This window comes from Balaenoptera borealis, assembly GCF_965194805.1.
Source record: "Balaenoptera borealis genome assembly, chromosome: 16".
Classification (NCBI taxonomy): domain Eukaryota; kingdom Metazoa; phylum Chordata; class Mammalia; order Artiodactyla; family Balaenopteridae; genus Balaenoptera; species Balaenoptera borealis.
Genome location: NC_138872.1, coordinates 86,597,477 through 86,620,139, shown reverse-complemented (window position 1 = coordinate 86,620,139; position 22,663 = coordinate 86,597,477). Strand labels below are relative to the sequence as shown.

Sequence of the window (22,663 nt, the reverse complement as noted above, 5' to 3'; positions counted from 1 at the left end):
CCTGCGAGTTAGAAGAGGCCAAGGGCTGCTGCCGTGGAAACTGCAAGAAGATCCCTCCCCCCACCCCCCTCGTCCACATGTCCTTGGGACACCACTGGCCCACAGGGCTCTGCTGTGTTGTTGGAGTTGGTGCAGTACGGTCCCAGAAAACACGCTGGCTTTGGGTTGCATGTCACTTCCCGCCCTCCTGGCATGGTGTGGGAAGCAGGCAGAGGGCAGGCCCTGGGGTCAGGTCCAGTTCAGAATCCACCTCCTCCAACTGGCTGCTGTCCTCGGTGCTCAGTTTCCCCATCTTTCCTCATCTTTCCTTCACAGGGTCATTGTTCAGACTTAGCAGAGGTTGGGTAGCGCAGAGTAGGTGCTCTGGAAGCGGGAGCTGGCTCCCACTCAGGAACCTCGGGCCACAGTGACCCGCTGTCCACTCTCCCGCCTGGGGCAATAAACGGAGTAACAGCAAACCGGCACCCAGTGCTTCCTGGGAAGCCAGCACCGAGCGAGGCGCACGCCCTGACCCGCTGCCATCACCACTTAGTGATCTCACTCAATTATCACACGCCCCAGGGTCAGACTGTGTGTCACCTTCCAGGCCCTCCTCCCACAAAAATGCTGCTCCCAGCCTCCAGAGCGCTTAGTTCACCCCATAAACTCCGCTAATGCTTACCACATGCTGCTGAGCTCCGGGGACCGCGCCCACTGCCCTTTGCGGGGGCCCCAGGCCCTGCGCCAGGAGACTCTTCCCACCGGGAGATCCACCCCCTGGAAGACCCTCCCCCAGGGGACCCTCCCCCTTAGGGGGGACCCTTCCTCTAGAAGACCCTCCCCCTAGGGGACCCTTCTCCTAGGAGACCCTTCCCCTAGGGGACCCCCCCCTCTAGGAGACCCTCCCTCTATGAGACCCTCCCCCTAGGGGACGCTTCCCCTAGTGGACCCATCCCCTAGGGGACCGGCCCACCCCACGGTATGAAGCGGCCGGCGCTGTGCTCCCCGCAGGCCATCCATGACCTTGGACGCCCCTACAAAGCCTGCGTCCACTCCTCTTAACAGGCTGCGGGTCTGCACCCACAGGTGCCTTTTGTTGTTGGGAATTGAGAACCCGATCAGGCGTGTTTCTCGTTTGCAATCCCCGCAATTGGCGCGTAAGCACGCGAACACGGAGCCTGCCGGTGGGAGGGGCGGCTCCCGCGGGCGGCGGGGAGGGCGGGCCCGGGCGCCGGGAGGGGCTCGCCCAGTGGTCCCGGCCCGCAGCCTGCCTTCCGCCGGGCCCTCGGCCGCACGTGCGAGCCCACCTGCGCGCAGGCACTGCTGGGCGGGGCGACGCCGGAGCCGCCCCAGCGGGAGCAGCTAGGGGCTCGCGTGCCGAGCCGGCGCCGGCCTGCAGTGCCCTCCGTGCGTCCCTAGGGGGCGCAGCCGGCGCGGGAAGCCGCCCGAGTCGAGGCCGGGGCCCGGCGCGAAATTCCAGGCGGGCGGGCGCGGCGAGTTTGAAAACAGTCGAGGGAGTGGGGGCGGGACGTGGGCCCCGCCGGCCGCCTCCCCTCGGCCAATCAGCGGCGGCGGCGGCGGGCGCGGGCGGGCGGCGCGTGCGGCCGGGCTGTGAATGGGGCGCGGCGGCGGCGGGCGAGCGGCGGCGCGCGGGCGGGAGGGCGCACTTTCTCCTCCGCGCGCGGCGGGGGCGGCGGCGTCTCCTCAGCGCCCGCACGACCCTTCTTGAGAGGCGGCGCGGCCAGGGCGCTCCGGCCGCGGGGGTGGCGTGACAGGTTGTCATCTCCCCGCTGACAACTTCTCCCCCGCCGCTCCCCTCAGCGCCCGGCGCCCCTCGTACCTGGCCGCCCGGCCAGGAGGCCACCGCCCGCCGTCCCGCTCACGGGGCCCGAGGCCGGGGGCGGCGGCTCCTCAGCATGGCCGGGGGCGTGCGGCTGGCGGCCGGCGGCGGCGCGGCGGGCCCGGGGCGGCCGCGGGGGTCCCTGCCTGGCCCCGAGCGGCGGCGGCGGCGGCCCCGGGGAGCCCGAGCGGCGCCCGGGAGCCTCGGCGAGGACGAGGGGGAGCGCGCCGGGAGGCCAGCGACAAAGTTGAGCGCGGGCCGGCGGCGCGGATGGTGGGCGCTCGCGGCGCTGCAGCTGCACTTGCTCCGGGCGCTGGCTCAAGGTAGGCGCGGGCCGGGGAGCGGGGCGGACCGGGGCCGGGAGCTGGGCGGACGCGGGCCGGGGAGCGGGGCGGGGGGCGGACCGGGGCCGGGAGCTGGGCGGACGCGGGCCGGGGAGCGGGGCGGACGGGGCCCGGGAGCTGGGCGAACGCGGGGAGGCGCGCCCGAGTGCCGCTCGCTGGACCTGAGCGGAGCCGGGCGCCGAGCCTCCGAGTTGGGAGCCCGCCGCTCCTCTGCGGGCTCAGTGGCTGACTCTCGTCGGGTTCCAGGTGCCGGGCACCTGGAGCCGCTGTCCCAGACCCCGCATCTCTCCGGTCCGGTGCCTGACCCCAGGGGGAGCCCGGCAGTTGCTAGAGCAGAACTTTGGGTGCCCGCGGCCTCTCCCCTCGGCTTTGCCCCCCCGCACCCCCCGTGGTTTTTGTTGCGTCGGTGCTGGTCTCTGAGTAGATGCTGTCCGTCTACCGGTGCCAAATGGCCGTTTGAAAAGGGAGGTGGCATCTCTCCCGAGCCGAGCTGTCCCCGAAATCTGGGTTCTTTTAACGACCCGGCACGTACCCCCTGCCTCTGAGCATACCTCCTCGCTGAAGTTTGCTTGTCTGGAAAGAATAAAGGTGACAGCAAACAGCGAAAGGTGGAAGTAGCTAGCTCCACGCGTCCTTTTGGTGCGGTCTTTTAAGATCCGTGTACCTGCGTGGGCAGCTTCAGGGGAATTGGCTTTGGTGGTCCTTAGCGTCGTGGGATATGGAAGGAGACAGGTGGCCGGCAGATGGGAGCCCTAAACTTAAATTAGCCGTGTTCATTGTCCAGGGAAGGTGATGTGTGTGTAGCGACGGATAATGATTTAAATGGAATCACATCTTAAAGGTCTGAGCTCAGAACTGTCATCGATAGTTTAACAGATAACTCATCCTTCTTTTGTTAGTGTTAACCTAATCGATGTGCACTGAGGTCCTCCCCGCCCTCTCCCAAAGGCTTTCCTAAGTGCCCGCTTTCATGTTTTGCTACATGGAAGCAAATTGCCGTATTTCTGGTTAATTTAACTCTCCTCCATTACTTGGAAAATTTTCGTTTCGCTTGTTTGTGCTTTTTTGCTTAATGACAGACTTTGGTAGAAAAGCATTAAGTCGTTTTGTAAAATGGGATCTGTAGATTGCCAGAGAAGCCAGGTTCAAATGAAGAACTCTAAATCACTTAGGGATGACCTTTAAGATAGAAAAGGGTGTTTATTAAGTTTTCCTTTTTTGTTTTTTTCTAAAACAGTGACTTGCACTTTGCAATAAGCCCTGTACATTTATACATCTAAAGATTAGTGCACAAATTAAAATGGTGGGGAAAAAATCTGGCTTTGTTTTGAAGTATATTATGCAGATTTCAACTTTTTATCAGTTTGAAGGCTGTCTGGCGTGTTGCTTTTTACAATTGTGTTAATGAAAATTAATTTTAAAAAGTACTAAGGCAACAAACTTTGTTAGGCAGGAGTATTTTATTCCTCGTTACCAGTATAAAACATGGGTACCTGTTTTACATTTACATGGTTTATAGAGTGAACAGATCTTTTAGTGTAAAATTTCAAATAGGTTGTAACAAATTCTAAATTCATTGACAGGTTTCTGTTCTCTGTGCTCTGTGAAATGTGTAATATATCCATCATTTTTTATATTATATTGAAAATTCATATTACAGGGGAGATGTCACCATTTCACAAAAGCTCATGTATCTTGAAAATGAAAATTCTGGTGCTGCTATAGAGATTTCTGATGGGATGATGAGTTGGTCATATGCATGGGGAAGTATTCTCTTGAATCTTATCAGATAAAATGTAACATTCTAAATGGAATACCTACCACTTGGTTGGAACTGGTCATAAGTACTATATTACTATGTAGCTAGGTGAAGCAATTCCTAATTTCTCTTTGTTTCCTTCTAATGGCGTTTCATGTGGCTAGGCTTGGTCATGATATCTTGGGAGAAAATAAGTGCAATATTAACCAGTAAAAGTTACATAGAGTTACATAGCCCAAGTTATAAGCAGAGTGAGTAATTGACCATTATGTGAAACAGGTTCACATCTTCCCAATGTAACTTTAATAGTCCTGGGTTTCTTTCTACATGGTAATGGGAGTTTGAATTATATACTCTGCTTATTAGTGTGTTTGTAACTTTTCTAGATTGTTTTCTAATTGTGAAAGGCAGGTGGCAATGCATACTTTGGGTATGTTGTCCACTAGGAGCCAGACGTGAGTGTTGTAGAAGGGTGCCTTTTGAGGCGGAGGATGGCGGGATTGCAAGTGTCATGTGTGTGAGACCTGTGGTGCCTTAGCTTTACTGCTGGACCTTTACAGGTGTATTGATTCTGGTAGTGTTCAGTACAGCCTCATGTTAAGTTGTATTCATCAGGTGCAGAGGGGTAGGAACGCTCTCAGTTACTGCTTGGGGTGGTTCATAGTTCTTAGTTTCTCCTTTGGAGTTATTTCTAGCCACTTGGAACCATGGTTCTCCAACTTGGGTGTGTATCAGAATTACCTGGGGAATTGGGGGAACCTGTAGAGGGCCAGCTCCTTCTGTTCTTCAGTGAGCCACATGGAAGAAATTAGCTTGCTCCCAGGTGATTCTGATACACACCAGAGTTTGAGAACCACCAACTTGGATTGCCTGGATTTTCCTCATTCCCTTCACCTGATGATTTCCTGGACCCTCTCTTTCCCAGTGTTTCTCAAACATATTTGCACATTCGAATCACCTGGGAGCAATACCGAAGCTTGGATCTCATTCCCAGAATTTGTTTTAATTGACTTGAGGTTTGACCTGGGCATCAGGAGATTTAAAAACTCCTCAGGTGGTTCCAGTGTTCAGCCAAGTTTGAGAACCATTGCTGTAATCCTTTTTACGTAAGATCACATGACTTGATTTTTCTTTTAACCTTGTTTCTGGCTGGTCTTGTGGTTCTATAGTGTGTGTACCTCCCCCCCTCCCCCCAATTCCAGTGAGCTTTCTGCACTTTGAGCTGATTTTCACTTGTTCCATGTTCATGATCTCAAACTTTGAAATTTCTTCCAGACTTAATTAGCTTTTCAGTTGCTCATTCTGTTTATTCCTACTGACATTGTTGAGCTCCTGCTTCGTGCTAGTCTGGGGTTTGCATCAGCATCACCAGTGCAATTTAAAAATACACTCATCTGGGCTCTACCTCCAACCTGGAGGTCTTTGGAGGGAGAATTTGTGCATTTAAAAACTCCACATGTGATTCTTGTATCTTTGTGTTACAGTTTTATCCTTGTTGGCCAATCCCATAATCTCACCCAATTCTCTGTCATCCTTAGCCTGACTTGCTGTGACCTGGACTCCTACCTGGATCCTTCTTCTTGGGCCGATCTCAGCCTTGAGTAAGGTCTACTAATCAGGCTTCTCTGCCACTGGTTTGCTGGAGAAATCTCAAAACAGTGCTAATTGGGTTCAGTACAAATCTAGCTTCCTTTTGGGCCCTGGTTGCTTCCCATTCTCCCTGCAGTGGTTTGTTTCCCCTGTTCCTCTTACCCCTGGTCAGACCCCCTTCTCCTCACATCTTTGCAATTTGAGTTTCAAGTGGAACTTGAGTTCCAGGCTGGCAGCTTCACTAGAGAGTCTTCATAGAGAGTACTACACTTAGTAAGTGTTCAGGTACTTACTGATTAAATTTTATTAGACCACTGCATGTTTAACAGGTGGCAACTGGCCGCTTGGTTGGTAACCATCTTGTAAATCTGACAATAAGCGATTATCACCCTCTCTGCAGTCTTATGTATGGCCACCTGTACCTCACCTTTACTGAGCCCTTATTACGTGCCACGCACTAAGTGCGTTACAGGTAGGCTCATTTACTCGTCACAACAACCCCTGAGAGGCAAGTAGCATTTTGTACTCACTTTACCTGTGAGGAAACTGAGGTACTGAACTGTTAACTAATTTGCTTAAGGCCTCAGGACTAGTGGTGGAAGCAGACTGGAAAGCAGGCTGTCGAATCCACAGTTTATGCTCATAACCGGTGGGCTGGAGTGTCTCCTGTGCAGCCTGTGGCGTCATGTGGGGAGGGAGAGCAGCCTGGTCAATACCAGAGGGAAGATGGCAGCCGATGTTTTCCAAACGCTGTATTGAGTTACATGACCTCAAGGTTCGGGTTACCTAATTTACTGTTACCGTAAAACAATAAAAATTACGTTAAACGATTTGGAAAATACAGAAGAATATGCATAGCCCCCTGTATATAACTATCCCTCCCCCATAAGAAAATGACTTGCCATTTTGGTTTTTCTTTTTGAAGAATTTTTTTTTTCTCATAATGTAAATGTCAAATTCCAATTGAGAATGGGGTTGTGGCAGTCAGTTGGCAGATTTGAACTCCCCAGAATTGACCACTAGGAGCATACTAACCATTTCTTTGAAGAACACTTGGAAAATTCTTTTATTCTCACTCAAGTACATGCATAAGTCCTTTAAATGGAAATAGAGAGGTGGGGTTTATAAGGTACTGATCTTTTGTTAACATGCATTTTATCTAAGGAGAGTTAAGTTTAGCTATATGTTGGGATTATATCTAGCCAGGAAGTTTCCTTTGTCGTCAAATATTGGAGTAAAATAAAGTCATTCTGAAAAGTTAAGTGGGTGATGGAGTGGAATCAAACAAGACATTGTAGTTAAATTCTATCTCCCAGTTGCCTTTATGTTCTATCCTTTCTTAAGAGTCCTTGTATTGTTTTTGTTGGGAGACTCGGGACCTTCCTCCAGGTGTCCCTGAGGTCAGAGACCATAATGTCTGCTGACTAAATCTAGAGGATAGAACAGACAAAGAGTGAAAACTCAGAAGCTGGATTTTGCCTAGGTCATGACTTAAATTTCTGTAAGAAGTAAGAAAAGCAGCAGTTTTAAGAGTACACCGTTTAAGTCCAAATCAATGGAAGTTGAGTAAAACTGAGGGTGGGGAATGAAAATCAGGTTGAAAGGTATAGTATAAAGAGGAGTTAAAGTAGAATTATCTTTAAAAAAAAAAAAAAAAGTAAAGGTGTCGATGTAAGTTTTATGATCTGGTTAATACAGTAAGCGATGGTACATATTTACCTAATGTAACTGATCATTTTAATACGTGTAGTCTCTTTCATTCTAATTAGTAATTTGACTTCATCAGTTCTATAAGGCATTTTCTTAAAATTTCTCCTCAATTTGGAAATCTCTTTTAATAAAACAGATTATAAATATTTGTACCTGTGATCCCAAGAGAGAATATATTTTGTCAGTTGGGACTACAGTGATGGCACCTCGTGTCATCCTTTTGTAGTAATGCATAGAAATTAGTCTTTTGTAGTTCAGGGAATCATTAAAAAACATAAGTCTGTCATAGTTTGATAGATACCTACCTGCCAGTTATTGATCCCATACCTGAGACCTGTTCTGGAGAAATACATTATTATTAGTCTTACAGCTTCATTATTTTAACACTATTCTTACCATATCCAAATACAAAAATTAAAAATGTAGGGGAGCACTGCTTCAGGAAACTCTTGTTTCTGTTTGCTCTTCTAGTATTCAGGTGGTATGACTTCTGGCAGGCAGCTTCTAAAGCCAGAGATTCACCGCCTTAGCCTGGCTCCAGGCGTCCCATCCCCAGGGTCTCCTGTAGGTGTTGTGGGAATGAGAATGTTTACAAAGCTTTTCTAGAAACAGGGATGAGGTGAATGGAAGAAGCATTGGGATAAGTGTTACTAGACCTGGTTTCGATTTTATTCTGTAACTAACTTGCAATATAAGCAGGTCTGTTAGCTTCTGAGTTGATTTTTCTCACCTGTAAAAGTTGGGGGTTAGCCTAGATCTTCAAAATCGTTCTGCTCTGATTCTTTGATCTGTATTTTGTCATATCCTTTCTGCCCTTCACCAAACTCTCTGTGTCTTCTATTTGGTGATTCTATAACTCCATATGTCTTGGCTCTTAGAACCTGATTCTCTTCATTTTACTTTTACCGTGGTATTTACAATGTCGAAAACAACGAAGATGCAGTATAACATTTCTCCTTAGGGGCTGCCATCTTACACACGATATATTTACTCTAGCCTGAAAGTGGTTCATGCTCAAAATGTTAGGTTCTGTAAAATGAATTAGTGCCGTAATTTAGCAGTGTAAGCCTGAAGTTTGGGGGAATAAATTTCTTTAAAATGCAAGATGCTTATTTATTTAAACGGCTGGAAGGGAAAGGGCAAGGCTAATTGAAATCTAGGAGGTACTTAATGCAGTGAGAAATTTTAGAAGATATGAAATAGTGATATGAGAATGTTTATGTTTACCGGACAGTGACCATCAGCAATCGAAGAGATTAGTAGGTGGTGTTCTCTTGATGTTTCTGGAGGCAACCTAATGTTATGTTGGTTAATTGTCTTCATTAGGGACTTTCAGTAAATCAGAAGGTCCTCAAAATTAACAAAGTAATTACTTTTCACTTTAACAGGCTTAGCTGGCACTCTGTTGATATACAGACAATGTCTAGTGAAGGTAACAACTATCAATTAAATGATCCAATTTCTTGATAACAAATATGTCAGCCAGGTAAATCTATTAACTTACTGATCTTTGGAGATTAGCTTGTTGAACATGAGCTAAGACTGTAGTTTCTGTAGTGTTTTTGGGTTTGGTGTGTGTGTGCGCATGTGTGTGTTTAACTTTGGAGATGTGGACTTTAGAGAATTGGACTCCTGGGCCCATATTATTACATAGATAAATTCAGCCTTTGGTGCAATGTTTTGTTGCTTTTTCTCCCTTTCAGAACTCTACTCTGTATTCTAGACATGATTCTTTATTGTGAGAGTTTTGGAAGCTCTCAAATATGTAAGCTTGATTTTTATGAAGATGAATGATCTCTCCAAGAAAAAGAATACAGGGAGGTAACTAAAGAATGACTATGGCAACTGGAAGAGGAGTATGGCTACTCAGAGTGCCGTTAGTTGCCTTTATTAAGAATTTTACCAAACCAAGCAGGCTAGTAAGGAAGAAGTTAGATTTGGGGTAAGGAGGGATATCATAGCTTATATCACATAGGTATAACCTATTCATATGTAGATAAGGATGATTATATCCACAGGTGTCTGTGGGTTTTTCTCTTTAGTGTGATCCTTAATTTTGTGTGTGTATTTATGGTTTCGTGAAAGAGGGACTATTTTCAAAGCGAAGGTCAGTTCTTTCTTGCCTTCCCCCTAGGTGTTAAACGTGATGCAAAAAGAATAGGAGGTTTTGATTTTGTGGACTGAGCCCTTCTGTACAATGAGTGTCAGTGTTGATATAATACATGAACCACCAGATGGCAACGGAAAAAGTATTTATATAGGATGTAATCTCTAGTTTCCATAGCTATTTTTTCCCCCCTTCCATGGTACACTGCTTTTTGGCACTTCATGCAATGTATAAAATTCTTGTCTATGAGCAAGGTGAGTTTGTAATACCTTACAATGGAAATCACAACCAGGAAATAAAGTAGTGGTAAAGTATTACTAGAAAAAGACATTTTATTTACATGAGTGCATATATAAACTGTTCCCAGAGGGAGTGGGTTTCCAAGGATGCAACTTTATGATTTATATTATCGTACAGTCATGCTTTTACTACTAATTTTTAATTCAGTATTTAGCTCTACAGTAAGCTGTGATGATTTGCAGAACATAAAAGAAAACATGGCTCTTACCCTCCAGCATTTTATGTAACACCTTTAAAAGGAGGAGATAAATGAGATTACAAACATTGAACATATTTATATATTTTCTGGCCAAAGGTATTTTTACTTTATGTGGAATTTGTTTTATTTTTGCCGTGTAGGTATGTCCCCTTTTTCTAAGTGTGTCTTCTTGGCTCTTCTAAGGTTTTTTGGTTTTTTTTTTTCCCCCTTTGCTAAGACTCTCTTGGTTGCAAACTAGAAACTTAGTCTGAATGACGTTTAAAAAAAAAAAAAGACTTTATTGGAGGCATCTTGGGGTATCAGTGTAACAAGAAGAATACTTTGAAACTTGGCAGATGTAGGATTCAGCTCCATCTCAGGGATAACTAGAGCCAAGTATTTGAAACCTCTCAGGTGCTGTCCTCTTTGTCATCATCTCTGCTTCTGTTTCTGTGTTGGGGTCCTTCCTGACTCTCACTGAAATTGCCTTTCTCTTTGTGACTATAATGGGCCTATTGCCAGTCTTTACATTCCTGTTGCTTCAGATCCTGAAATAAAGATTGACTTAAAGCTTTGGTTGTGAAATTTGTGAAATGGTCAGGTTTGCATTTTAAAAGCATTATCTTGAGAAGAAAAGAGCACTTTGTTTGCAAAATCGAGAAAGGGTTGGGAGAAGCCAGAATGACTATAGACAAGTTAAACTGTGTCATCTGTTGAGAGAAAGTAGTAGCTTGAGCCAGGGTGGTAGGGTTGGAGGTGGAGAGAGGAGGGCGGATGGGTAGGGAGAGAGGGGAAAAGATGGACAGGACTTGGCAGTAGGTTGGATATGGAGGGTGAGTGAGAATATGTCACGGGTGGTATCCAGGCTTCTGACCTGCATGACTGGTTGATTAGGGGAGTCATTCACTGAGGTTAGACCACCTCAGTTTGGGCAGCAAGGTCATGATTTTGGTTTTGAATGTATTAATGTGAGGTACCTTTGAGGCATCCAGAGAGACCTGTCAAGAAGATGTTTGGATATATGCATTTTGCAATCTGGGCTTTTGGTATAAATACTTGTGGAGATAGTATAGCATGTTTAAGAGGATGGGCTTGGCATAAAATAAAACTGAGTCATAAAAGCTAGCTGTGCTTCCTTGGGTGGGCTACTTAATCTTCTTTAGGCATTATTTCTCATCCCTGAAGTATAATTGTCCAATTTTACCTTCTTAATAATTGTACCTATTTCATATAGCTATTCTGAGCATCAGTTGATACGATCACAGATAAGGTATGTAGCACCTTGCCACGTACATAGTATGTATCTAGTAAGTGTTAGGTGGTGGTATCGTTGTTTACACTTTTGTGAACAGGAATCATGCCTCATTCATTTCGTCTTTTCTCGTAGTACTAGGTATTAATAAGCCACTAGGACAGAATGGGGAGTGTGAACAGTTGATGTGTAGTCATGTTAATGTGGCAGTGACTTACTGGATAAATTGAAGGAGGAAGAGATTGGATTGATGAGAGTGAATTTGATATGAGGACCAAGGAAAGGCCATTGGATTTGTTGATAAGGTGGTAAATGTTGATCCTTTTTAGTATAATTTCACTAGAGTTGTAGGACTATAAAGCAGATTGAAGTTGATTAGAGAATGAATGGGCAGTGAGAAAATGGAGTCAACAGGCGTTTTTCTCATACTGTTAAATTTCTCAAGAAAAGAACTATGAAGGCATTTGAAGTGTGTAGTGACAAAATGATCTTGAAATACCTTGGGAATATTTATTTTTTCCAATTTAAAAACTGTTCTCGAGGCTGAAAAAAAATATGGGCTGTTGTCATCTGGCAAAATTGTGAGTAATCATCACGATTCTCTGAAGTGATCATTTCACAGTTTCCTATTCTGCAACTCCTGGAGCCTTCTGGTGACACTGCTGCCAGAACTGTTAGAGAGGACTCCCACCCCCTCCCTGCTGCAGATGCATCGAAACTGCGGACAAAACAGAACAAGGAAAAGCAAAAGCATTCCTGAGCCCGGTAAACCAGGAAATCCCTGGTGCCACAGGTGAAAAGAGAATTCAAAGCGAGGCTGTAATTGGGAACTCAAGGCCTGTGGTGGTTTCAGATCTGAGTATAGGCCCCAAGGGCATGGACCTGAGGGTCTCATGGAGAAACAGGAAACATGGTCTTAGGTCTGTGTAAAGAAGGAAGGTGGAGTTGGTGTCCTCCTGTACAAAATCTTGAAGCTGTCCCATCTGTGAAAAGAAGACTAGAAAAGCCTTGCCCACTGGTCTGAGGGAGTGCAAAGAAACGTGCTATCCTCCTGGGGCTGTGCATAATTAGGAATAAGAAAAGAGAAAAGCTGTACCTCACACTGGCGGTAGGTTAAAATTTAACACTTCTTGCAGTGCAACTAACCCTCAAGCTAAGAAGTTAGCACAAAATCTGGTCCAGAACTATGGGAGCCAGTGGAGCCCTCAGACGTAAGTGTACAGCTGTCCTGCAGAGCAGATGAGTCTGGGGGCTCTGATAGAAGAAACAGCTCATGCTGAGGGTGAACTTGCAATAAAACATCGCAACCACACGAGGACATGAATCACTATGGAGGAGCTTTGGCAGATGTTGTAAATAGGAGAAAGGTGCTCCTGGGACATAGGACAGAAATCACTTGGTTAAAATTACTAGAGATAAAAGGGGTAAGACTTCAATGAAAAAACATCACAGGTTGTAAAAAGAACACATGGATTTGGAAAGGAACCAAATAGAATTTCTAGAAACCTCAAGTAACCTCAATGGACAGGTTAAACAGCTGAGTGGATATAAATGAAGAGAAAACTATTGATCTTTGAGGAGTTCCAAGGAAATTGCTTGTAATTCAGTACTGAGAGATAGAGGTGGAAAATGAGTGGATAAGACCCATGAACTTTAGTATGAGAAAGTTCACCATTACCGATTTCTGTGAGCTTCCTGAAAGAGGAAATAGAGTGGGAGAGAAACTCTCCAAAGATATAATGGTTGACAGTTTTCCATAATAAATGCAAGGCTTGAGTTCTTAGGTCCACGAAGCATAGTGAACCCAAGCAGGATAAATAAAAACAAATCCACACCTAGACACATTGTACATGAAACATTAGAAACAAGACAGAAGCAACCCGAAGAAAGTCATTGTCTAAATATCTGGAAGACATTTTGTTGGTAGCAGAAGATGATAGAATAATATCTTCAAAATGCTTTGGGGGAGAAACAAACATCAGCCTGGCATTCTGTATCCATATGAAGTAATATTCAAGAGTAAAAGTGAAATGAAAGCTTTGTAGATAAAGACAAAGTTGATCACTTGTAGACTTTTGCTGATGGAACTACTAAAAGATGTATTTCAAGACGAAAGAAATTGAAAGTCGAAGGAAGGAGTGGAATACAAATAGTGAAGTGCTGACAGAGGGTTCAGAACCTAGGAGATCAGCTTAAACAGAATCCTAGTAGGGCTGCAAGTAGGCAGGCCACGTTAGAGTCTGGGCATTCAGCTTAGCACTTGGGAACACAAAGATGAAGGATTCAGGTAAAAGAAACTAAGCAATAGGAGTGAGGAATTCATTGTCTGGATAATAGCAAGATTCTTGCCAGATAGAACCAAATATCAAGACCTTCATGTTTAGCCAACACATTCCAAAATGACCTCCTTTACATTCCGAATTGGGGTCTTAGCTGTGGAAAAATAGGACTTGGATCTTAGCTATCAGAGATTCAGTGCACAAGGGTAAACTACGTTTAACAACATTTGAGGGAAAGCATACATATTGAGGGAGGACAATGGTTAAGACACGAAAAAGCTCAACGGATGAGGATAAATGGCAGATGAGAATGTAGACGTTTGCCGTTTTGTGTCAAGTTGATATGATTGGCTACTTGTTTTTGACCAACTCCTGGACTTTGAAAATTACTTAAATCTAGTATCACAGTAGTATAGTTAGACAACAGTCATCTGCATCTCTAACTTTGCTGTTCTCTGTGGGATCAGAAGTGTGAAATGTAAGTTGTGGTATGCTTCTATTTAGATGGATACTTTGTAGCAATTTAAAATCTACAGTTTAGCATTTTATTATCTGAAAATACAGCTTAAGAGGGTTTTTTAAAACTACAGTTCTTTGCGTTAAAACTTGCTCTTTCTTGGGTAAATAAACTGAATTTCATCATAGATACTATTGACGATAAAAAAACCTTAAAAAAACCCCACAAACAGCCAAACCCCATTTGCCCTGTGACTTCTCCCAAATCAGCTATTGAGGAAACATTGGGAGTCTTAACCTGCTGTGACTCCCATTCCCCCCTTTTAGGGGGCAAGCTGGTTTGGTTGGAGTCCTCCGCCCTGTGTGTGAGTTAGCGGCAGGTGACGCTGACCAAAATGGTGAGGGTCTGAATTTTTCTGACATCTTTTCTAGTGGCTGATGTAGCACATGAGAAAACTACTGTACTATGCTGGTATTAAAAAGATGTTGTAGATAGAAGTGGATCTAATTGACATGGAAGGCTGTTCAGAATATATTAGGTGAGAAATGAGGTTATAGCATGGTTTGTACAGTGTAATAGTGTGTCTTTATTGAGTGCCTCTCATGCATCAGGCAATGTGCTGGGGTCTTGCTATGCAGCATCTTATAATCTTGTGACAACCCTATTTGATAGGTGAGGAAATTGTGGTACAGAGAGTTTAAGGTCACCTACTTAGTCGGTGGTGCAGCTGGGCTTTCAGTGCAGCGCTGGCTGACTCCAGAGCCCCTGCGCTTGGTCCTTACACTGTGCTGCCCATTGTGTGTGACATGAGCACATGTGGTGGGAAGTTTCTGACATAGGGTCATCCATATATAGGTCAATAGGAAAGGGTCTGGGAGGCAATGCACCAGGATATTGATAGCAGCCGTTTCTTGGTGACCTTTTTTCCTTTTCCTTTTCTCTAATTTCTGATTTTCTGTAATGGGCTTAGATTGCTTTTGAAAAGTGTAATAGACTAAAAAAGTAATGGGGATATAATTTTAAGTCAGAAATGGATAAGAAATTACTGTTTTATAATATATGCAGCAAGTATGGTTGAAGGAATAGACGAGCCTGCTTAAAGTGCTTATCTCTGTTACGGGAAATTTTTCTTTTTTTCTGGAAGTTCTAAGTTTCAAACAACAAGCATTTATAACTTTAAAAAAATTGTGAAAGCAATTGTTATTTACCATAATGTGATATTAGTGGATTTTAGGAGGAATATGGTATTAAAGTAGTTTAGTGGTTCATGCTGAGATTGCAGTAATGGGGACTTGAGATTTTGGTGGTTTTTTTCTGTTTGAGGAAACTTAAGTTACTGTTTTGGGCCTTATTTTGTTCATCTACTTGGAAAACGGCATGCAGTATCTAAAATACAGGCTGATTGTAAGCACAAAAACTCCTTTGAAAGATGGGTTGATAAACACATTTGTACCATCGATTTTTAGTTAGTGCTGTTTAATCTTTGTTTTATGATTCTGGTGTCACATTCTCCCAATAACAACTCTGATATCAAATAAATTTAATAAGTTCAAGTTTTAATGATATTATGTACAAAAACTTTGAAGCATGTAGTTTATAAATGAAAATTAGTGATTTTAAATTTGTGTTTTACATAAATTATGAATTATTAATAAATTTATATTAAATATAATGTAAATGCAAATTAGGAGAGTATTATGTATGAATGAATGCAGTAGTGTACAAAAGGTGCCATTTTCTGAGAATGACCCTGGAACACAGCAGGGGCCCCCATTGGCCATTTCTCTGCTGTGTCATCTCTTGACTTGTTTTCGTGGAATTCTACAAATCCTGCAGCCTCAGCGCTTCTCTGGTTCTCGCCGATCCCGAAGTGTGGATGTGCAGCTTTCCTCAAGTCTGTTTTCCAGTATGTCTCCCTTTTGCTTAAGCTAGCCAGACTAGCTTTTTCTTCGAGCAAACGATATCCAAACCTTTTAAAATGGGAGGGCTTAATAAGCACTGCCAATAATTTTGAATTGTATTATAAATAAAAAGAAATTGTAGAAGTTCCAAAAGTAAATATTTCAAGACAAGCAAAGAAACATATATTGATTCTGAATGGGAGTATTATTCTTTGAATTAACAACGAAGGGGATTGGTCTCTGCGTGTTTTGATTTTGTTTTCATCTTACCGCTTTCCAGACTGATTGGGAAGTGAGAATGCCTTTCCCTTACCTTGCTTAAGGTGCTTATGTGCCTTTATCTTCTTTGCCCATTTCTGTGGCTTGGCTTCGTTCTCTGGCGGTGCTTCCTTGGGCCCGTCAGGAGTGGGCTTGCCTCTGCCTATTCCTGTCTCTCTTGGCTTACTGTTTTTGAGTGGCCGTTGTTCTTCCCTTCCTCACCAAGGTTTCCTACCTGCAGTCTCTCCTCCCATGTTCACCAGCATTTCTTTCTATGGGTGGCAACATGTGTGGTCCACATTTAGGATGTGAGCAGTGTTAATAGGTACCCTTTGCTTGTGGAAACATCTAGAAAAGATGCTTTATTAAAATCGATGTGCCTTTGTGGTTCTTAAGCCTTTTTATTTTATTTAGCTTTGGTAAACAGGAAGGCTTAAGGTATCCTTTCATGACAGGATTTTAGTCTACAGTTATATTTTATTATGTAGCACTTATTCTCTATGAAAAAATACATGAGTGGGTTAAAAAGTTGTATCATACCAAAGTATATGTATGAAAAGGATCTGCTTTCCTGATCCTCATTCCCCTGGTCCTTTCTACTTGAGGTCATCACTGTTCGCTGTTTGGAGTATTCTTTCAGTGATAAGTGTAATGCAACCATATACGTATATCCTTTAGCTTTATATAGATGGTAGCATACTGTTACATACTTTGGAGACTGGCCTCAGCATAGTTCTTTTTTCACTTAACAATGTATCTTAGATATCATTTTGTATTGGCAAATACAGATATATCTCGTTTTTAAATACGTACATAGAAAATGCGCTTTTAAGCCATTGGCTGTGGTGTATTGGCATTATAACATGATGGTGTCTTGAGTCTTAGAGCTGGATTCAAATCCTGGCTCTGCCATTTATAAGCTGTGTGACCTTGGGCAAGTTACAGAACCTGTCTGTTTCAGTTGCTCATTTATAAAATGAAAAGTTAATATCTCTTCACAAGGTTTTTGTAAGGATTAGAAGAGATAACGTATGTAAAACATTTAGCACAGTGTCTTGCTTAATAAATCATAGCTGCGATTAGGTTCATGAATTTATCAGATCAAATGAACCCCTGATGTGTTTCTCCTTCTTCAGCTAAAATAAAATACACAGAAGGCATTACATGTTTCTTGACCTCATAACTTACGTTGGTTGTCCTTTTCTTCCAGTCTATTGTTTATAGGCTCTCCTCCTTTCCTCCTCACCCTCTCCCCAATAAATAATATTCTTTTACTTTTGAGGTTTCTTGGCTTGTTGATGACTTTACTGACCGATGATATCCTCCTGTCATTGCATTGGGTACCATCAGTTGTGGTTTAGTATAAACCTCAACAGAGAAGGAATATTTCTGTTGATGATACTCTGGAATGAATTGAATATTGGCAATCAAATTTAGTCAAGTCACTAGACAGGATGATTCTTTTTGTGGTTGGGATTTCATCTGGGATAGAAATGAGATCTGGATACAGATGGCAATTGTCAGAGAGTATTAAGTGTGGGCCCAAGATGCCACAGGAGCACTTCAACTGTGGGCCTGTCTGGAAGCGGCCCTAGGAGGCTGGTCCACGGGGCTAATTATGAGGGGGCGTGTGGGTGCATGGGTGGGGGGTGTGCATTGACACATTGTTCATTAAAAACTGTCAGGATAAGTCAGAGGCGGTGGGTCTTCATGGGGAATAGTACGCGGGGTGTGGTGTGTTTAAAAAAAAAATTAAAAAATTTGGTGTGCATAAACTAGATGAGCTCTCTTACTGAGTGGTTTTAATGTTCTGCTTCAGGGTACAAGCAGTCTAGCTGTGGGAAGCCCCACACTTTCCCACAGGGGAGGCGTGAGTCTCACTTGACGCGGTCTGCCAAGCTGTGATGCTTGGAGGACTCAGGGTTGGGGCACCCGGGAATTCTGGTGTAGGGCCTTTCCAGGGGGCTGAGCGTCTGGAAGAGCATCTGGGGGCTTAGCTGGCTACTTGAAGGTTCATGTCAGTGTGATTTCATCTATACCTACTGGCTGGTGTGGCCTAAGCAAGCTGGCTTACATTTGAGAGGTTTCTTTTATCCTCTCTTCAAGATTGTGTTTTCTGGCTTCTTGGCCTTGATAGGTTTTCACTACTTGGATGATACATATGTGTACTGTTTGATCACCTGAATGTTTTCGTCCCTACTGAGTTTCTATCACATGCTGTGGTGATGAGTGAGGATCTGTTACCTTCTCCCAAGGTATCTGGTGATGGTCTGCATGTCCTTGGTCTGTGTATTGCCAACTCAGCCTTTCTGCCGTAGAACTGTAATCACTGAAGGAAATATATAGAAATGTGGCACATGAGAATACGTTTGAGATGTTCTGTTCAAGGAGTTCGTTTTTCTTACTGTTTCTTTATATTGAAAATCTGATTTCCTCCATTTGTCTAGATATCTCGCGTTCTTAGAAGTTCTTTTTTTTCTTTTCATTTAATTTTCTGAAAATTTGAACGTTTAGAGAGATGACGGCTCAACTCCGCACCAATGTTTCCTGAGAAAGTGAGGAAATGAATCCCACCTCAGACTCGCTCAGAAGTGGTGGAGGGTGTGATGTGGCAGAGCCACAACTCTTCTGCCTTTTGAGGCAGTTCCTCCGGGTTCATTTTCCCTGCCGCCCCATTCTGTTCTGAGATGTGGGCTTAAGAAGCGCCAGAAGGTTCTGTTTCATACACAGTTTCCCCTCTCTCCCTCCTCACCCCTCACCCCTCATAGTTGCACGTGTACACTGGAAGAGGTAGGCGTTCTAGCTCCGGACATCTTTGCCCTCCTTTGCAGTTGGAAGTTTTCTCCTATCCCACCTTCTTACTTTACACACAGTACCTTGGATTCTATATAGAGAAAGCTACAAGTAAAATTGAAAATAGGTATTTTTGGTACACAGAATAAGAACTCATGTTCCTGTAGGTTGCTGCTTAGCATTCAGCGTCAGAGTTCCTTCTTTAAAAAAACTGGCCTTGTTTTTCTGGCCACGTGGTGCGGCATGAGGAATCTTAGCTCCCTGACCGGGGATCGACCCTTTGCCCCCTGCATTGGGAGCATGGAGTCTTAACCACTGGACCACCAGGGAAATCCCAAACTGGCCTTGTTTAATATTGATTTTTTTGGGGGGGGGTCTCGGTTGGTGTATGAACACCCTAAAGATAGAGGAAGCCTTTTGACTAATTTTTGTTCTTTACAAGTAAGTCATCAGAAATCTAACCGAATCTGTGGTGCCAGTCTATGGTTTTTGTAGATTTTTGTCAAATATTTTACATATTTTAAGCAATTTCTGTTTAAATAATAATTACAACCATCCCAGAATAAGTCCTTCTTGAGGTACAGAATTTCTTCAACTACTTATCTTTGTTAAGAGAGGAAATAAGACCTTTCATATATCTTTTGCTGCTTATAGAATAAGACCAAACTTTATATATGGTATTGAGCTTGACAAAATATGTTTAAAATAATTTTGATCTCAGGAATTAGAAAAATGAGTACCTTGGTACTAAAGGAACAGTGTGGCTTACAAATATCAGCCAAGGCTAAGCAATCTTACTTTAAACCTTGTACTTGATAAAAATTGAATGTAGCCTATAGACTTTGACAGAGAAGATCACAAAGTTCTTGAAGTTTCTGTATTTTTCTTCTGAAATGTAACTTTTGCTAATGTAACATAGGGTATAGGGATATCTTGCTGTGCTAAAATTTTCAGGTATATCAGAGCATGTCTACTGAAGGCTCTTGAAAACTATTAAGTATTGTACATAAAAAATCTTTTATAAAACTCAAAAATCTTAAAAAAAAATCCAGAAGAAAGATGATACTACAGAATTTTTTGACAGATTGCTTAGAAGCCTCAAAATCAAAGTCAAAATGAATTAGAAAATCATCTTTGATTTTCCTGGGTCATTTAATTTGTGTTGATTTCTTTGTCACATGTAAGCTTTCTTAGAGTGCAGTTCTAATGATGGGGTCCTGGGTGGTTAGGCTGCAGGCAGGGAGCTTTGGCCTGTTCTGCTACCCCTGGCTCTGGAGGCTCAGCCCAGGAATGTGAACCGATCGGGTGAGGATATCAGAACCTGTTGTTAAGAAGAACTCAAAAAAGCCATTTTTTAAAAAGGTATTATAAAGATCTATGGTATCTGAAGAAGTTTATGCAAAGAAATACTCTTCATGTTGTGACAAAGGTTATTTTTTAAACCTTAGATTTAATACAACGAATGTGGAGTTGTTTTTGACTACTTTGTGAGCATATTTACAGGATTCAAAGGTCAAACCCTGTAGAAGTGTATATAGAGAGGTCTTGCTTATACTCTTGCCCTCCAGCCTGTTTGCCCCCTCCCTCTGTCACAGGAAACCATATTAGCTTCTTTCTTTTAAAGATAATTTTAAAAATTGAGGTAAAATTTACATAACATAAAATTAACCATTTAAAAGTGAACAATTCAGTGGCATTTAGTGCATTCACAGTGTTGGGCAGTCACCAGCTCTACCTAGTTCCGAAACATTTTCATCACCCCCAAAGGAAACCCATACCCGTTAGCAGTAGCAAACCCCCGGGCCCCTCAGCTGTCCCCTCCCCATTAATCCACATTCTATCTGTATGCATTTATCTATTCTGCGTGTTTCATGTAAATGGAGTCATACAATATGAGAACTTTTACATATGGCTTATTTCTCTTAACAGTGTTTTCAGGGTACTCCATTGCTTTTTATGGCTAAATAGTAATCTGTGGTATGTATGTGCCATAATTTGTTTATCCATTCTTCCATTGATGGACATTTGCATTGTTTCCACCTTTTGGCTATTGTGAATAATGTAGCTATGAAAATGCATGTACATGTGTTTGAGTACTTAACTTTCATTTCTTTTGGGTATATTCCCAGGAGTGGAATTGTTGGATCATGTGATAATCCTATGTTTAACTTTCTGAATATTTGCCAAATTGTTTTCCAGAGTGGCTGAACCATTTTACATTCTCACCAGCAATGTATGAGTTTTCCCACATCCTTGCCAATCCTTATTCTTTCTTTTCTTTGTTCCTTTCCATCTTTGAAGGGTCAACTAAGATGCATTCTCCTTGATGAAATCTTCCCTAATTTACCCAATTTAGAATAGTACCCCAACTTTCATAGCATTTTTGGCAACTTCCCTATAGTACCCATAAGTTCCATCCATCTAGTATTGTAGTTATTGTACACATAAATTCGTATTGTATTATGTAGACTCCTTGAGACTGGAGAGTGTATCTTTCAGAACTTTGAACTTACATCATGCTGAATCAATTGTAACTGAGCATTTTGAGTGAATTAATGTGTAAGGTTTTATGCTGTTTCCTCTCCTTCCTTCTTAACTGCATAAGTGTAGATGTCCCCAGGGTTTCATCTTTGGCTTTTTCTTCCTTTTCATCTTATCTACTCTTTGTCAGCTGTCATTCCTAAACAAATGACTTCATCTGTATCTCCCCATTCCAGCCTCTGATCTGAGCTTTGGGTCTGATTCATCCCACCAGAACCTCAAATACAGTAATCCTTCAAGCCAGAGTTGACATCGCATTATCTAGCACCATATCTGACCTGTATATAGTAAGCATTTGTAGTTTTGGAATAAATGCATAAATGAACACATTTTTTTCATCTTTTCCTGACTTCCTTTTTAAAAATGTTACCCAGACCTTGCTTTGCCTATCTATAAACAAAATAAAAGTGAAAGAGAAATAACAACTGATACCACAGAGATACAAAAAATCATAAGAGAATACTATGAGCAGTTGTATGCCAACAAATTGGACAACCTAGAAATAGACAAATTTCTGGACACATACAACCTTACAAGACTGAATCAGGAAGAAAGACAGTCTGAGCAGACTGATTACTAGCAGTATTAATGAATTTGTAGTTAAAAAAACTCCCAGCAAACAGAAGTCCAGGATTGGATAGCTTCACAAGGGAATTCTACCAGACATATGAAGAAGAGCTAATATCTGCCCTTCTCAAACTATTCCAAAAAATTGAAGAGGCTGGAACACTCGCAAATTCATCCTATGAGGCCACCATACCATGATACCAAAACCAGACAAAGACACTATGAAAAAGAAAATTATAGGCCAATATCTCTGAATATAGATACAAAAATCCTCAAAATGTTAGCAAACAGAATTCAACAATATAGAAAAAGGATCATACACCATGATCAAGTGGGATTTATTCCACAGTTGGAAGGATGGTTCAGTATTCACAAATCAATCAATGTGATACATCACATTAACAAAAGGAAGGATAAAAATCACATGATCATCTTGATAGATTCAGAAAAGCATTTGACAAAACTCAACATCCATTTAAGTTTAAAAACTCTCATTGAATTTGGTATTGAGGGAGCATATCTCAGCATAATAAAGGCCAGTTATGACAAAACCACAGCTAACATCATTCACATTTTCAGTGCTGAAAAGCTGAAAATTTTTCCTCTAAAATCAGGAATAAGGCAAGGATGCCTACTCTTACCACTTCTGTATAACATAATATTGGAATTCATAGCCACAGCAATCAGACAAGAAAAAGAAAGAAAAGGCATCCAAATTGGAAGGGAAGAGTGAAAATTGTCGCTCTTTGCAGGTGACATACTATATGTAAAAAACCCTAAAGTTTCCACCAAAAAGCTATTAGAACTA

The 22,663-nt window shown here is 42.9% G+C and overlaps 1 protein-coding gene across 9 annotated transcripts in view; it reads left to right on the top strand.

The window, feature by feature from the left end:
- The first annotated feature begins 1,601 nt into the window (after positions 1-1,601).
- The window catches only part of SDK1 (sidekick cell adhesion molecule 1), an 829,158-nt gene continuing 808,096 nt past the window's right edge, over positions 1,602-22,663 (top strand). For 7 of the 9 annotated variants that reach the window (XM_082362846.1, XM_082362847.1, XM_082362845.1 and 4 more), the window contains exon 1: positions 1,604-2,142. In XM_082362846.1, the coding sequence (XP_082218972.1) occupies positions 1,896-2,142 (247 nt within the window). In that variant the 5' untranslated portion in view covers positions 1,604-1,895. Of the gene's footprint in view, positions 2,143-22,663 lie in introns of all 9 variants that reach the window. The other 2 variants (XM_082362848.1, XM_082362849.1) reach the window with 2 other exon arrangements.